This window comes from Hypanus sabinus, chromosome X2 (genome assembly GCF_030144855.1).
Source record: "Hypanus sabinus isolate sHypSab1 chromosome X2, sHypSab1.hap1, whole genome shotgun sequence".
Classification (NCBI taxonomy): domain Eukaryota; kingdom Metazoa; phylum Chordata; class Chondrichthyes; order Myliobatiformes; family Dasyatidae; genus Hypanus; species Hypanus sabinus.
In genome coordinates, this window is record NC_082739.1 from 23,062,991 (window position 1) to 23,079,472 (window position 16,482).

A 16,482-nucleotide genomic window follows, 5' to 3' on the forward strand; every position below is an offset into this window, starting at 1 on the left:
ATATTTGCCAGTCCAGCAAAACATTCATTCCTAATCCTTTCTTTCCAACCTTGTTGCTGCTTTGGTTGTCCTACACTGATACTACCTTTTCTTTTGGCTCCATCTTGTACATCATATGGTCATTTCCATTCTCCCAACCCAGTTTGACACCCTTTAACCTGTAACCATGATATATGACCTTCGACTTCAATGTATTTTTAATTTCTGCTTTAAAATTAAGCATACTTACATTTTTTTATGTTACATGAATATTTCTCTGATCTGTTTTATTTCAATTTAACATTTGTGTACTTAATTTATTTTAAATTCCTGTTACTTTTGTGTTTGTATTTATGACTTTTTCCTCTCTCTCTCTCTCTCTCTCTCTCTCTCTCTCCCCCCCCCCCCCATCCCTTTTCCTTCCTCCCTATGTCACACCTGTCCATTTCCACTTGCGTATTTCCATCACCCTTGTATTTTCTCTGAACCCTTTAATGTCTGAACTGGTCACCTTGTTTTACCAACTCTTTTGTTGTCCTTAGATGGAAGTGCTTCAGCAACTTTGGGTGGCTCATTCATTCCATACACAGTCTTCTCATTACTCGTCCCCACTGTTTTGGTTGTTCTGATGTCGTAGACCTTTGTAAAGACATGCCGTTTCTCTCTCCCACCACACCCCCACCCAGAGAACTCAACTCATAATTTCAATTTGTTCATCCGTGTCCAAACCAGAAACAAAATTGTATCATTTTTATTCAGAACTAAATAAGTTGCTTCATGAATTATTGTGCCTTGCACACTTCCGCTTAATCTGTTTAAAAATTGCTGATTTCTCTGTCAATGGCAATTTCTGTTGACGAGCAAATTCTGATCCTTTCCGTTGCAAGGTTCTGTTATTCTCCATCACTTCATTTGCCAGTTTATTTCTTTTTCTATTTCTACACGTTCCCTCTCTCCACCATCCAACAATCATTAATGTATCTTGACAGCCTGATGACTGAGACCAGGGCTGGAAGGAATTAGCAACTATATTTTTTTTTGAAATAAACAAAAAATCACTTTAAATGTTTCATCTGCAACAGCTACAAAGGAATTTCATACAAAAAGTTATTGCCAATTTAAAACTTAATTAAATAAAAAGATTAAAGTGCCATTTTTGACAAGAACCTAGTTCCAGGAATGATAACTAGATATCTTTTGCAGTATTTTGCCAATTAATATTTGAGTGTTACTGCAAGCACATGCAAACAAGGCTTATCTCAGTGCATAGCTTGGTTAAGTATGTTTTAATTTTATACCAGTCTGCTCGTATGTATACAGGAAGGTCCTGGAAGTGTCATGTACAGCTCATTGCTCTAAGTTCTATTTTCCTCTTAGTTGCCTGTAAGCAAGTTAATGTAAGTTCTTAAGCTCTGGCTAAAATTGCCTTAAATTTTGAGACTCTAATTTGATCATACTTTTTAACAGATGTTTTTAAACAAGTGTCAATGATAACCAAGGTTTATGGAGGCAGTGTTAAGATTTGCTGAACTTGCACCACTGACTAAATTCTATTTCCTTAAATAAACAGTTTTCATGAACAAAAATTTAGTTATTTTATATGGTTTTTTAATTTATTCTGCTTCATAATTCATGACTATGTAGCTGAGAATCATATTTTTCATTAAAGCACAACACAGATTAAAGCAATCTTGCATAGAGATCTTTTAATTGTGCAATCTTTGGCAGCATCTCTAAAATATTGTAAATTTCTGCTTACAAAATGGAATTAGGTTGTTCCTGCAAAAGATTAGAACAGGGGTTCTCAACCTAGGATCCACAGACCACTGGGTTAACGATAGAGATCCATAGCATAAAAAAGGTTTGGAACCCTTGATTTAGACAGTTAAAGGAAAAATATATTCTGCCTTGAAATGTTAATTTTCTGTTTCTACTGTTGAATAAATCTTTCATCATAATTAATAGATTACATGGATCATGGTCAACACAAAATATTAATTTGTAATGCATTCAGAAATGTATTCATGTCTGGATGTAATCATTATAAACAAGAGTCTGCCTTATTTCTACTTGAGGTATATGGCTGGTATCTGCCGTGTACTGTTCAGCTAGGACAATAATGAACTACAACAGATTCAGAGTGGATCAATTTATAGTCGTGTTTATTACTTGCAAGGGAAGGTCTACCTCCATATGTTAAATTGTTGCAAGGTAGCTTCAATCTTAGAGCTCAGAACAAACCATTTTACTTTTACAGAGACCAGTAGTTCATCATCTTCATGTCTTTGAGGTTGTTCCATCCCATACTGGCATTCCTTCCTTATCTGGATCTGTGCATCTCTTCTTTGAATCAGTCCATTTGTTTTTTTTTTCAGGCTTATTCCCCCCCCCCCCCACCCGCCATGACAGTTGTGTCCTGTTTTTCTCTGTTGTCAAAACAATACCTGCCGTAAACATACATTCTGATATAAAGCACATTCTGCTTGCAAGCTAAATATTTCAACAAACAGCAAAGCACTCTGGGATCACACAGGTTCCATTTTGTCACATTACATTTTTACAAAAGTTATACATTCACAAAGGCTTCAGGGTAATAGATACATTTCCACATAACCTTTATAAATTCATTTTTTTGTTGACTAAAATTTCCTGTACATGTGTATTTCTGCAATAAAGCAGATGGTAAACACTTCAAAACTAAGCTAAACCTAACAGATGGGAATGATATCACAGTTTTCATTTAAAAATGTGTAATTATATATATATATATATATATATATATATATATAACTAGTGTTTGTTTTCACAATGCATGAGCTTCTTTGATGGAGGATTAATTGTTGAGGAAATTGAAATGGGTGCTTTTCGAATTGGCTGAAATTAAGTTGGCTCAGTCCAACCAAATTGCCTGCTGTACTGTTGCCAGAGAATATCCACATGTTGCTTTTGGCACTGGTACGAATTCTGAATGATTCGGTACTCTGCCGCAGAATGGTCAGTAATTGAGTGGTTGACTCCCCTTTAATTATTCAATGTGAGCTGTATCCAGCTGGATGTTTGACTATTACTAGGCAGGAATCAATGTCGTTAACTAAGATGGAACATCTTAGGGAATATCCATGTCTGAATGAAAATTAAATCTGGATTTGGCATGCAAAATGCTGTTAAATAATTGTGCTGGTTTATACAAAGCCAATAAGACTATAAGATATAGGAGCAGAAGTATGCCATTCAGCCCCTCGGGTCTGCTCTGCCATTCAATATGGGCTGATCCAATTCTTCCAGTCATCCCTATTCCCCTGCCTTCTCCCTTGATGCCCTGGCTAATCAAGAACCTATCTCCCAGCAAGCCACCAACCTAATCACAGGCAAATTTACAATGACCAGTTAATCTACTAAGTGGTACATCATTAGACTGGAAGGAAACTGAGGCATCCAGAAGAAACCTGCATGGTCATGGGAAAAATGTACATGGTGCAGGATTTGAACTCCAAACTGTGGAATGCCCCAAGTTTTAATAGTGTCACACTAACCGCTGCACTACTGTATCACTATTTAGACTCCAAGGCATACAGTACAGAAAGTTACCCCATGTTTCTTCAAGTTCTCATGTGTAATGTTTTACTTTCTGTGTTCTTAATATCAAAAGATTCAAAATATATTTATTATCAAAGTATGTATGCAGTAAACAACCCTGAGATTCGACTTCCCACAGACAGTCACAAAACAAGGATGCACCATGGAACCCATTCAAATAAAGAATCAAACACACAGCACACAAAAAAGAACAAATCATGCAATCGTCAAAAAATGAATGAAAAGAAAGCACACAGAATATAATGCATCAAACCATGGAGTCCTTGAAACAGTCTAGGAATGTTCAGTTTAGCTCAGTTCTGCTCAAATTAGCATTGTGTCATTTGTTGACTACTGGTCGCAGAACGAGGCCGCCTCAGTCAGAATCAGACAAAAGAGCAATAAAATCAGGAGTAACCAGAAACTAGAAACACATATAACATGATCTTCTTACTGTGTTCCTTTTGACAATATAGGCTTCTATAATGTGATGATGCAGGAGGTAAATTATCCGATTAATAATACAATGCAGCATCCTCAGTTCGAACCCCATCACAGTAGCTCTGAAATTCAGTTAAGAATTTTGAAGAAAGAAATCAGAATATGATGTTAATTTGTTATTTTTCAGCAGCAGTTCAGTGCAAAGGCATAAAATTATTATAAATTACTAAAATTTATAGAGCAAAAGGCAAAGTAGTATCCATGGGTTGATGGACCATTCAGAAATCTGATGGGAAGAAGCTGTTCCTATATCTAGAGGATGAATCTTCAGGTTCCTGTACCACCTCCTTGATGGTAATAATGATAAGGCAGCACAACCTAGATGGTGAGGATCTTTATTGAAAGGAAAATTTAAAGTCAGTGCAGTACATAAAAAAATCTCTATACATCACAATAAGAAAAATATATAAATTAATAAATAATGAAATAGGAAAACAAAATGGTGATGAAGTGTTCATAGACCATTCAGAATTCTTATGTTGAAGGAGAAGAAGCTGTTACTAAATCATTGAGTGTGTGGTTTCAAGGCCCTGTACTTCCTCCTCAGTGGTAGTAATGAGAAGAGGGTATGGCCTGGATGGTGAGATCCTCAGTGATGGATACCACCTTCTTGAATATGTCCTGGATGGTTGGGTGGGTTGGGAATATGAACGTGCCTTGATGATAATGACCAAGGAAACCAGCTGATTGCTTTCAAGCTCCACCTTTTGGGTAAAAGGTTTGTATCCTTACTCAGACTGGTCTACATGTGACTCCATTATTGGATCTATATTAACTTCAGGAATACCCTAACACCACCATTACATTGAAACAGAGGGAAAGTAAAAAGAGACAGACCAACTGTCACTGAACTAAGAACTTCCTACTCCAATATCAGAAAGGACTGTAGGCCCTGCTGCATGACAACTCCAGTGTCCCAAAAGAACAGAATTAGTCCTTTCAGATTCAGATTTATTGATCACATGTACATTGGAACTTACAGAGAAATACATCATCTGTGTTAACAACCAGCACACCCATGGATGTACTATGGAGCTGCCTGCACGGGTCACCACATATTCCGGTGACAACATAACTTACCCACAACGTTCAGCACAGCAACACAAACAATAATAACAAAAGAAGACAATTATAGCGAAACAAACTTTTCTGCTACCTATGTACTCACTCATGCACACATACAGGCAGGTGAACAACCCCAGGACAATGCCTCCAGTCTTGTCCTGGGATTCCCAGACTTGCTGACATCAGGCCTCCAACATCCATTCCCAGAACTCGACCTTTGGGCCTCTACCTCCAGACTCGCTGAGCTCTCCATCATTCCATGGTGATTTATTTCTTCTCTGTCCCCATTCTTCTGTCTTTGTTGTCTGAAAAGAGTTTGCACATCTCCTCCATGATGGGTTTCCTCTGGGTGCTCCGTTTCCTCCCACATTCCAAAGATGTGCAGTTAGAGTTAGTGATTGCTGGACATGCTATGTTGGCGCCAGAAGTGTGATGATACTTGTGGCTACTCAGCACAATCCTTGCTCAGTTAATTTTACACAAATGACACATTTCATTGTATGTTTCGATGTACATGTGACAAACATAGTTAACCTTTAATTTTTTACTGCAGAAATAAATTGTACATTTTCTCACATCATACCACTAACCATAACTTTGCACACTATACCCTTAGTAGCCTCCTTAGGTCAGCTTTGCAGTCTTGCTTTCCACTCTTCTTGGAGTCATCAGAAAACGTAGCAGCTGTATCATCAGCAGATTCATTCAGGTTTTTTGCATAAATTTGGAGGCACCATTGGGAAGGACATGCAGGACCCTTAAGGTCTCACACAGTCCATTTCAGGAACAGTTATTTCCACCAGGCTCCTGAACCAGTGTAGGAAGTTTTACTCATCTCACCACTGAACAGATTCCACAACCTACAGACTCACTTTCAAGGACTCTACAACTCAGTATTCATTTTTTTAATTGCGCAATTTGTCTTCTTTTGCATATTGGTTGACAGCAGTCTTTGACTATGTATAGTTTTCCACAAATTCTATTGTATTTTAATTTCCTGTAATTGCCTGCAAGAAAATGAATCTCAAGGTACTTTAATAATAAACTTACTTTGAGCTTTGACTTTATTTTCTTGTATTTGCACATTTTGTCTTCTTTGTCCGTCTTTATGTGTATTTTTGTTTTGATTCTATTGTATGTCTTTGTTCGACTGTCAATGTCTGCAAGAAAATGATTCTCAGAGTAGTATATGGTGGCATATACATATGTTGATAATAAATTTGATTTGAACTTTGAACCTGCTGGTAGAGGACCTAAGGCTCCTATATCCCTCCCAAAGACAGCAGCAAAAAGAGAGCATAGTTTAGGGGTTCTTGAAGATGCTTTCTCGTGACAGCACTCCTTGTAAGTATGCTCAGTGGCTTTTCCACGCAGTCAAGACTCTGTGGAGCATTTTCATAAAAGAAAGACAGAAATAGTAATTAAGTCAACCCATTCCCTTGTGCCATCCAGTTGCTGGCACTGATGGTTCTTCCTGCTAAAATATTGACTTTCCAATTGAGTTATGGTGCACCCATATTTGTTTTCACTTATCAGTTGATGGTACACAGGAGACAGTCTATTGACAACAATGACATTATTAATTTATTGCTGCCTGTAGTATATGTTGGAACATAATGCAAAAGTGAGTTACAAGGCTTCTTTTAAAGAAATGGTTCAGGTAATATCATAAAAAAGAAAAGAGGCGAGGTGGCTTATGAATGCTGTCAGTCTCTTACATTGAATTACAGACCAGATAAAGGTCATGTTTGTTTCTTCCTTATTTTTATTCGTACTTCAAAATCATGTTTTTGTCAAACCAGAGAACAGGCTCTTTGGCCAACTTCACTGTGCCTTTCTAAGCTACTCCCATTTGGCCCATATCCCTGTAAACTTTTCCTTTGCCTGTGATTAGGCCATGCTTAAATCTGAGATTGTTGGGCAGTGCAGCTCGAAGGTCTGGAAGGGCCTATTTCGCATTGTATCTCAATAAATAAAAATCTTCTCCAAATGACTTTTACTTGTTATTTTACAAGCAGTAACATCAGTTATAAAATGTTGGACTGATGAAAACAAGATAGAATAGTATTGAGTCATGATTCATCAACTAAACAAATAGGTCATCTTCTGAGAAGCATCAGGGTGTGTCAGTGCTGATGTCCCAGGAAATATCCTTTTATAATCTATGCCATGGCCGTACATGATAGTTTTATAACTTGACACTTTTGGCATGTCGATTCTGTGCTAACTTTAGTGTGCAAGTAGTCAATAGCACTTACAACGTTCCAAGGACATAGGAAACAGGAACAGGAGATTAAAGTTCAGAGTACATTTATTTTCAAGTATATGTCACCATATACTAACCTGAGATACGTTTTCTTGCAGGCACTCACAGTAGAACAAATGCAATAGAATCAATGAAAAGCTGCACATAAAATACAAAAAATTATAATAAAAATTAAAATTATAAGACAAAATACAAAAAATTTAAATAAACATACTGAAGTTATCCACGCTGGTTCAGGAGCCTGACGGTAGACTGGTAATAGCATTCCTAAAATCATGGCTAATCCCCTCTTGGCTTCAGCACTGCTTTCCTCTGCTCTCTCGCCCACAACCTTTGGTTCTCTTGTAGTGCAAATATCTGCCTATCTCCTTCTTGAATATATTCAATACCTCCACCTCCACACCTATCTGGAGTGGGGAATTCCAACGATTCTTGACCCTCTCAGAGAAAAAAATACCTCATCTTCTGAATTAAATGGGCAAACCCTTGTAATGATGCTGAAGCTCCTGATTCTAGATATCTCCACGAGGGGAAGCATCTCAGCATCCAACCCATAAGTCCTCCTCAGAATCTTGCACATTTCAGTTTGATTACCAAATAACCTGATTTCAGTTTTTTTGGAGAGAACTTCATTAAATATGGGAAAGACCCTTGTTATCTCCCAATAACCCACTCCAATCTGCTGATCCTACGATGGCAGAATGAAAACAATTCAGGCTCTAGGTCAGAGACAGGGATTTAGCTACAATCCTACATTGCTATGGCAAAGTAACAGGGATATTTTAAAATTGGTAGTGTCTTTTCAGGATTGTACTTGAGGCACAGTTATCTTCAGTGATCTCCAGAAGTGGGGATTTTTGCTATTGATTGTTGTGGTCTAGAACATCTGGACAACAGAAATGCATATATCAGGATGCTCTTTATCAATTACAGCTCAGCATTTAGCACATTATTCCCTCAAAGATAATCAGTAAACTCTAAGCCCTGGGCCTCAATACCCCCTTGTTCAATTGGATCCTTGATTTCCTCACTTGTAAACCCCAGTCAGTTTGGATTGGCAAAAACATCTCCTCCACAATCTCCATCAGTGCAGGAGTACCGCAGGGATCTGCTCAACCCCCTGCTCTGCTCGCTTTACACCTGTGACTGTGGCTAAGCACAGCTCCAACACCATAAACAAGTTTGCTGATGACACCACTGTTGAGGGCTGTATCAAAGGGGGCGATGAATCAGCACACAGGAGGGAGATTGAAGTGGTGTAATAACAACAACCTCTCACTCAATATGAATAAGACCAAGGAACTGATTGTAGACTTAAGGAGAGGGAAACCAGAGGTCCGTGAGCCAGTAATCATCAGAGGATCAGAGGTGGAGAGGGTCAGTAACTTTAAATTCCTAGATGTCATTATCTCAGAGGATCTGTCCTGGATCCATCATATAAATATTATTGTGAAGAAAGCACGATAGAAAGATGCTCTTGAACAAAAGGGGATAGCTACACTCATTTAAAGACCCTGTTATATTCTTATTTCATACTCATTATTTACTGTTTTTTTATATCTGCATTTGCAGTTTGTTTACAGTTTACGCTCCTGATGTCTATAGTTTGCAGTTACTGTTCTGTAGATTTGCTAAGTACGCCTGGAGGAGAAAGACCCTCAGGGTTGTACGTGGTGACATGTATGTACTCTGATAATAATTTTTACTTTGAACTTTAGTTTGGCAAGACATTGTGGGCTGTAGGGCCTTTTCATGTGCTGTTCTATATTATATATTCGATGGCGTCATCATTGCCATCTCTGAGAGAACATGTGGACACGATAATTTAAATGTTGTGATTACTAAAAAAGACATGGTCTGTCTATTCTATGTTGAATAGTTTGTTTTTCACCACAGACAAGTGAATGAGGTACATGATGGAATTCTCTCCATTTACCAGGAGGGGTTCAGTTGCAACAACTTACAATAAGCTCCACACAGTCTGAGCCTAAATAGCCAACAGGAGCTGCAATCCATTCACCAGAATAAACACCAATGCACCATGCCAACTGTACCAAATGCACTGCAGCAACTTGCCTTACATTCATAGATCAATTTAATGATTAGCACAGTAAGGAAGTAATAAACATGATTCCTGCTGGGTTGGAGTCTGAATATATTAGCATCTGGCATCTGATTGAAATTTAATCCATTCAGAGAAAGAGAATTGTATTAAAAGACTTTATGTACTCTACTTGCCCAGTCAGTGCTGTCAAGCTGTCTTTGATGGGCTGTTTAATATCCTTTGTGCCAGTGTTTGGGCTTCTTTAGATAAATCTGGCAATTCATCAAGGTCTTCAAAAGCCGACGCAAGATTAGTGACAGCAATGATTTAAAACATACCTTTTCTCTCCATAATGATGCACATTTTTAATTAACATTGTTCTCCAGAACCCAGACAAGCACAGAACACAGGACACTTCAGAACCTTCCTGCCCACGATGTTGTGCCGATCTTTTAACCAACTCTAAGATTGATCTAACCCTTCTCTCCTACCTACTGCTCCATTTTTCTGTCATCCATGTGCCTAAGAGTTTTTAAAATGCTCTTTAAATGCAAGTTGTCCAAAAATATTTCTGAAGTAAATTTTGTGTAAATGCATTTTTACATACATATATGCTTTACATTGGGAAGGGAAACTATGTCTGAATTTTTTTTTTAATTCCACCAAATGGACCAAAAGTTTTCCATCACTCTAGCCCAGTGTTTTATTTCAATTAGAAGTTCTTCACAGCTGAGCTGGTGACTTGAGTGGCAGTGTGTGTTATAATGGAGACAGATACTTGGCCAATATGATGAATAGTTTTGTTTGTGGTCTGTTCTGTTCTTCAGTTATACCTGGGTTGTAAATGAAGAACACAGATCTGTCCATTGTTCACATACGTTTACTGCAAAAGATTACTTATCTAGGTGCTGAATCTTGAGGCTTTTATGAACCAAAGGTTCTTTGGAAGTCAAGAATGAGGCATAAAACTTGTTGCTTATGATCATTTTATTAAGTGTTACAAGAACAATGAGGGGAAAGGAAAGAAAAAAAAAGAGAAAGTAAAAAGCAAACAGATGTGGTGAATGCATGAGATTCTGGAAACCCAGGCAACACACACAAAATGTTGGAGGATCTCAGCAGGTCAGGCAGCATCTATGGAAATGAATAAACGAACAAACGCGGTCTTAAACCAGACTACTGATAACAAACGTTCCACTGAAATTGCATTGCATTGCTTTAAACTTACTAAACTTTAAACTTGCTTTAAACAGGGGCTATCTTATTGGTTAATTTAAACCTTAAATTACTCTGTTTGAGTAATACGATACCCAGCTCTTAAATTAGTTTCTAGAAAAAATAGAGGCAACTGCAACCACTGCAAAACTGACTGAACAATTATATGTATAAATGTGATTTATAAAAAATACAAACAAGCATTATGTAAGTTAAACTGCAAGGAAGATAAAAGTTATACAGTCTGACCAACACAGGCAAGGTCTTGTACTTGGGCCAATTCTCAGTATAAATAATATAGAAGGTTACTTGGAGTCTGTTGGGTGACTCCTCATTGACAGATGCTAGAAGAGCTTGAATATTACATTGCTCCCTCTTTGGTCATTATCATAGGATGGTCTGATCAAAGTTGTGCAAATAAAAGGAGAAAATAGTAATATTGTCTTGTGTATGGCACCATGTAGTTCAGTCTTCTGATCCTACACTTTGAACCATTGAAATATATATTCAGTGGTCACTTTATTAGGGGGATTTGGATCTAAGGACTCAATTTGATTCAGAATGCTGTTGTTTTTGCTCATTTCTACTGTTTGCATGATTTGTTTTGATTTTTTTCTCTTTCACTGTGGGCACTGGGGGTTGGTCTTTTTTTAAAATAGTTTCTTTCAGACTCCTTGCTTTGCCAGTGCCTGTAAGCAAACAAAAATCTCAAAGTTGTACAATTTATGCATTCTTTGATAATAAATGCACTTTGAATCTTTGAATATCTCACCATATACTGCCTTGAATTCATTTCCTTGCGAGCTTTCACAGTAGAACAAAGGTATACAGTAGAATCAATGAGAAACTAAACAAAAACTGATTATAAATCTCTTATTCCTGTCCTTAAACCAATACCCTATGACCTCTGTCATGGGAGAACGTTTCCTACAATCCATCCTGATAGTCAGAATCCAGATTTCAAAGTTCAGTATTATCAAACTACATATATATCACCATATACTATGCTGAGACCTATTTACTTGCAAGCATTCACAGTAGAACACAGAAATACAATAGAAGTCAATGAAAAACTACATATAAACAAAAACTGACTAAGAACCTATGTGCAAAAGAAGACAAACTATGGACAAAATTAATTAATTGATTGATTGATTGATACTGAGAACATGAGTTGTAGGGTTCTTGAAATTGAGTCCATAAGTTGTTGAATCAGTTCAGTGTTATGGTGGGTGAAGTTATCTTATTGAATATAGATGTCGTCAATAGCACTGTGGACTATTTCTGATTGTTTGCTAGCAGAAGCATTGAATTGCCTTTTACAAAACTAAAATTTGATGCACTTTAATATGCCGTATGTTATACGTGTACCAAGATCATACATAAATATAAATTTAGTTATAAATGTCATTCACTTCCTGTCATTGGAATGCAATGCTCTTTATGAGATCGAGATAGTTATGGATGATATGGTACTGTCGTTACCTCGCAGTTCTAATTGCCCGAGCTAATCTCTGAATGCAGCAATTTAATTACATTATATTTGGTTAAAAGTATGTTAACCCAGGTTAGATCATATGCAAAAGTCCTTAGCTGTTTTGGTAGTATCCTTGAAAATGTGTTTCGAGTGAGACTGGCTTGGTCAAGGAGCTTCATGGTCTTCTTAGAGGTACAGTGAGAAACAACATAAAAACTGACCCTTTGACCCATCCTGTCTTTGCCAACCATGAATATTTCCTGCCCATCCACTGTTACCTAGAAAGTAGAAATGAACCATCTTGTCCAAACATTGTATTGTCCATAGTGATGGTCTTTTCAGAGTAACATACACAAAATGCTGGAGGAACTCAGCAGTTCAAGCAGCATCTGTGGAAGTGAATAAGCAGTTGACATTTCGGACTGAGACCCTGCATCAGGACTGGAAAAGAAGGAGGAAGACACCAGAATCGACTGAGTTCCCCAGCATTTTGTGTGTGTTACCCTGGATTTTCAGCATCTGCAGAATCTCTTCTGTTTGCGATAATGTTGTTATGTGGCTTTAGCTAAGTTTGGTAAAATTACAAGGATGAAGGAACATCAGGGTAGGTTGAAGTCAGGATAGAATGTGCTTTGACGTAGATCTACAGAGCAGGGTAGTTTGAGAGATAAACAAGAAATTTACAAAATAAAGATTTACATTATAAAAAGGAAGTTAGCTTGATCATTATGTGCCGTGTCGCATGATGTGGGTGATCCATCTGTCCTTATTCTGTAAAGTTTTTCTCTATCCATGACTGTGATTGCTCTTGGCAAACTTCCCTACAGAAGTGGTTTGCCGTTGCCTTCTTTTGGGCAGTGTCTTTACAAGACAGGTGATCCCAGCCATCATCAATACTCTTCAGAGATTGTTTGCTTGGTATCAGTGGTCACATAACCAGGACTTGTGTTAAGTTCCAGCTGCTCATACGACCATCCACCACCTGCTCCCGTGGCTTCACGTGACCCAGGTCGAGTGGGCATAGCAGGTGCTACACCTTGACCAAAGGAGACCTGCAGAATAGCAGGAGGAAGGAGTGCTTTGCACCTCCTTTTGTAGAGATGTATCTCCACCCTGCCACCCAAAAAGGAAGTAGTATGTAAAAATTAAACAATTCAAGCACGCCCTTTTGTCCTTCATGAGGTCACCGCGCATTACAAAATCCCATGAGAGTTGAAGCTGTCTGGGATTTGTATGTAGTTCTTGTACTCTTTTTCTCAACTCAACTTCACTGACCAGTGAATTGTAGATGCATAGTATTTACAGCATTATTCAGCATATGTAATACAGGAGGGATTTCTGTTGTGTCAAACCATTATTAGAAGCAATTGTCTACAAAACTAAACTTGATGCTCTGCCCTTAATCAATGAATTATCTCAAGAAATGAAGGCTTACATTCAGATTCAGGTTTATTATCACCTACAGTACTGTGCAAAGGTATTAGGCACACACACACATACACCCCAGTTTCTCCATTCATCCCGAGTGTTTGTGTGCTTTGCTGCATGGAAGCTGTTACCAGGACTGTGCTCCCACAGCCACAGAGACAGCAACAGTACTGTGAGCAAATAAACCAGGGAATCTTCAGAGGTGCACATATCAAGTTCAAGTTTATTGTTGTCTGACTGTACATATATATAAAACCAAAAGAAATCCCCTATCACTACAAATATCACACACAGCTCATAAACCAAAATATTATACTATAAATAAGTTAATAAAATATAATTCAAAATGCATGTGTTAAAATACAACACAGGTAAATACAGTAGTAAACAGGACAGTAAACAGTTCGCTATCCTAATTTGTAATGACGAGACCTCGGTGGCGGCAGGGTATTCATTTGTCTCACAGCCTGAGGGAAGAAAATTTTACCCAGTCTGACAGTTCTAGTCCTGATGCTTCTGCACCTCCTTCCTGATGGTAGTCATCAAAGAAATTGTGGGATTCTCAACAATAATTTGGGCCCTATGTATGCAACAGTAAATGTCACAAATAGGGAGGAAGGAGACCAGTTTTTATTGTCCTCTGTAGGGTCTTTCAGTCCAACACCTTGCAAATTCTGTACAAAACAATGGTGCAGCAGGGCAAGAAATTTGATGGTGCTCCTGTAGAAAGTTGTTAGAATGAGGGCATATTTTAGCAGTTGTCAAGTAGCATCCATGGGTAGATGTCGGTAGCAGGTGCAGTTTTGATGACTCACTTATCAAGTCTGAGTGTGAGAGTGCTTTACTCATAATGTCTTCTGTGTTGTGTGCCAATAAAATTCCAAAGTTCCATTGGTGCAACTCTCTAGAATTAGCTTGTCCATAACTAGGTGCCACAGTGTAGTGGTTTGCATGATGTTATTACAGCTCAGGGTGATTCAGAGCTCAGTCTTGGTGCTGTTCTGTAAGGAGTCTCTGTATGTCAGGTGCTCCAGTTGGTTTTCTTCCACAGTCCAAAGACTTATCAGGTAGGTTAATTGCTCATTGTAAATTGAACCATGATTAGGTTAGGGTTAATCAGGGTTGTGGGTTGCTGGAGCAGCATGGCTCGAAAAGCCAGGAAGGCCAGCTCAGCTGTAACACTAAATAAATAACTTCAACAGAAATAGAACATGCTGAAATTTACTGCAGTCTAAACAATATCTGGACCTAGAGCTTAGATAGCATAAACGTTGGGTGCTGAACAGTGTTTAGCATTGATATTGAAGTGTAATGTAAAGTCAGCAGAAGCACTGTAAAATGAGTCACCAATGCTGTGAGAAAGTGTGAGTGTACTTTGTATTTGCTGCCAGGTTAAACCAGCACACACTGGTGCTGGCAATATGTAATGTTGAGACTTTATAAAAAACTGGTGAGGCTTCGCTTTGAGTATTGTGAACAGTTTTGGGTCCCTTATCTTAGAAAGGATGTGCTGAAACTGGAGAGGGTTCAAGGGAGGTTCACGAAAATTATTCAAGGATTAAATGGCTTGTCATATGAAGAGTGTTTGATGGCTCTGGGACTCTACTCCTGGAATTTAGAAGAATAAGGGGTGACCTCATTGAAACCTATCGAATGGTGAAGGGCCTTGATAGAGTGGATGTGGAGAGGCTGTTTCCTATGGTGGGAGAGTCTAAGACCAGAGGGCACCGCCTCAGGATAGAGGGGGGTCCATTTAAAGCAGAGATGCGGAGAAAGGTCTTCAGCCAGAGAGTGGTGAATTTATGAAATTTGTTACCACAGGTAGCTGTGGAGGCCAGGTCATTGGGAGTATTTAAGGCAGCAATTGATAAGTTCTTGACTGGACATGGCACCAAAGGTTACAGGGAGAAGGCTGAGGGGGGAAAAGGGATCAGCCATGATTGAATGGCTGAGTAGACTTGATGAGCCAAAAGGCCTAATTCTGCTCCTATGTCTTCTGGTCTTATGATACAGGGAGAAGGCAGGAGATTGGGGCTGAGAGGAAAATTGGATCAGCCATGATGAAATGGTGGAGCAGATTTGATGGGCCAAATGAACTAATTCTGCTCTTTTATCTTATGGTCCTGTCAGTGCTCTTGTGACAAGGGTTAAAGACAGCATCCAGGCAAGAATAGCAGTTGTAGTCAACCCAGACTTTGAAGTGAGACTCCCAGAGCCAACCTTGGCTCCTACAGATGAGACAATGAGAATGACTGTGGCAGTGTGCATTCAACCTAGAACATATCTTCTTTTTACACAGTAGGGAGTGCCCGAGGCAGATGAGGTAAGAACAATGGAGAGATGTGAAAAACACCAAACAACTAAGGGACAATTCTTCACTAACTTCAAAGTGTCATCAATTGTCAGCTTGTAGTTTGTTATTTAACGAATGTAGTTTGTGAATGGCAGTTGATCTTGCAAGTAAGGAATTCAAACATATACAATTTAACCAATGGTCAATATCCAGTCCATTCTGTTCTCTTTATGCACAAAAAAAAGTATGTTTGAGTCATAAAAGTGCGCAAGTTCTGTGCCCAGTTATTTTATTATCGGCAGCAACACTCTCTGTGACGGTCATACAGGCAAAGGGCAAAGAAATAAACTATATGAACAAAGGAGCAAATTCAAACACATGTCATTTTGGTTTAAAAGAGCACAGAGAAAATTTTCAAGCATGTTGCCTGGGGGAGAGTGGTGAATATGGAATTCATTGCCACATATGGCTATGGAGGCCAAGTCAGTGGGTATATTTAAAGTGAATGCTGATAGGTAAGTTTGCCAAAGGTGATGAGGAGAAGGCAGTAGAATGGGGTTGAGTGGGAAAATAAATCAGCCATTATTAAGTGGCAGTGCAGACTCAAATATCCTAATTCTGTTCCAATATCTTGTCTT

At 38.4% G+C, this 16,482-nt stretch overlaps 1 protein-coding gene across 12 annotated transcripts in view; it reads left to right on the forward strand.

Annotated features, from left to right (window-relative positions):
* Positions 1-16,482, forward strand: part of LOC132385203 (neural cell adhesion molecule 1-like) — a 786,620-nt gene that overhangs the window by 603,354 nt on the left and 166,784 nt on the right. The window contains exon 17 of one of the 12 annotated variants that reach the window (XM_059957111.1): positions 522-1,505. The exons of 10 other annotated variants lie outside the window; for them this stretch is intronic. In XM_059957111.1, coding sequence (XP_059813094.1) covers positions 522-616 — 95 coding nt within the window. In that variant the 3' untranslated portion in view covers positions 617-1,505. Of the gene's footprint in view, positions 1-521; positions 1,506-16,482 lie in introns of those variants that run through there. One more of the 12 variants, XM_059957116.1, reaches the window with a different exon arrangement.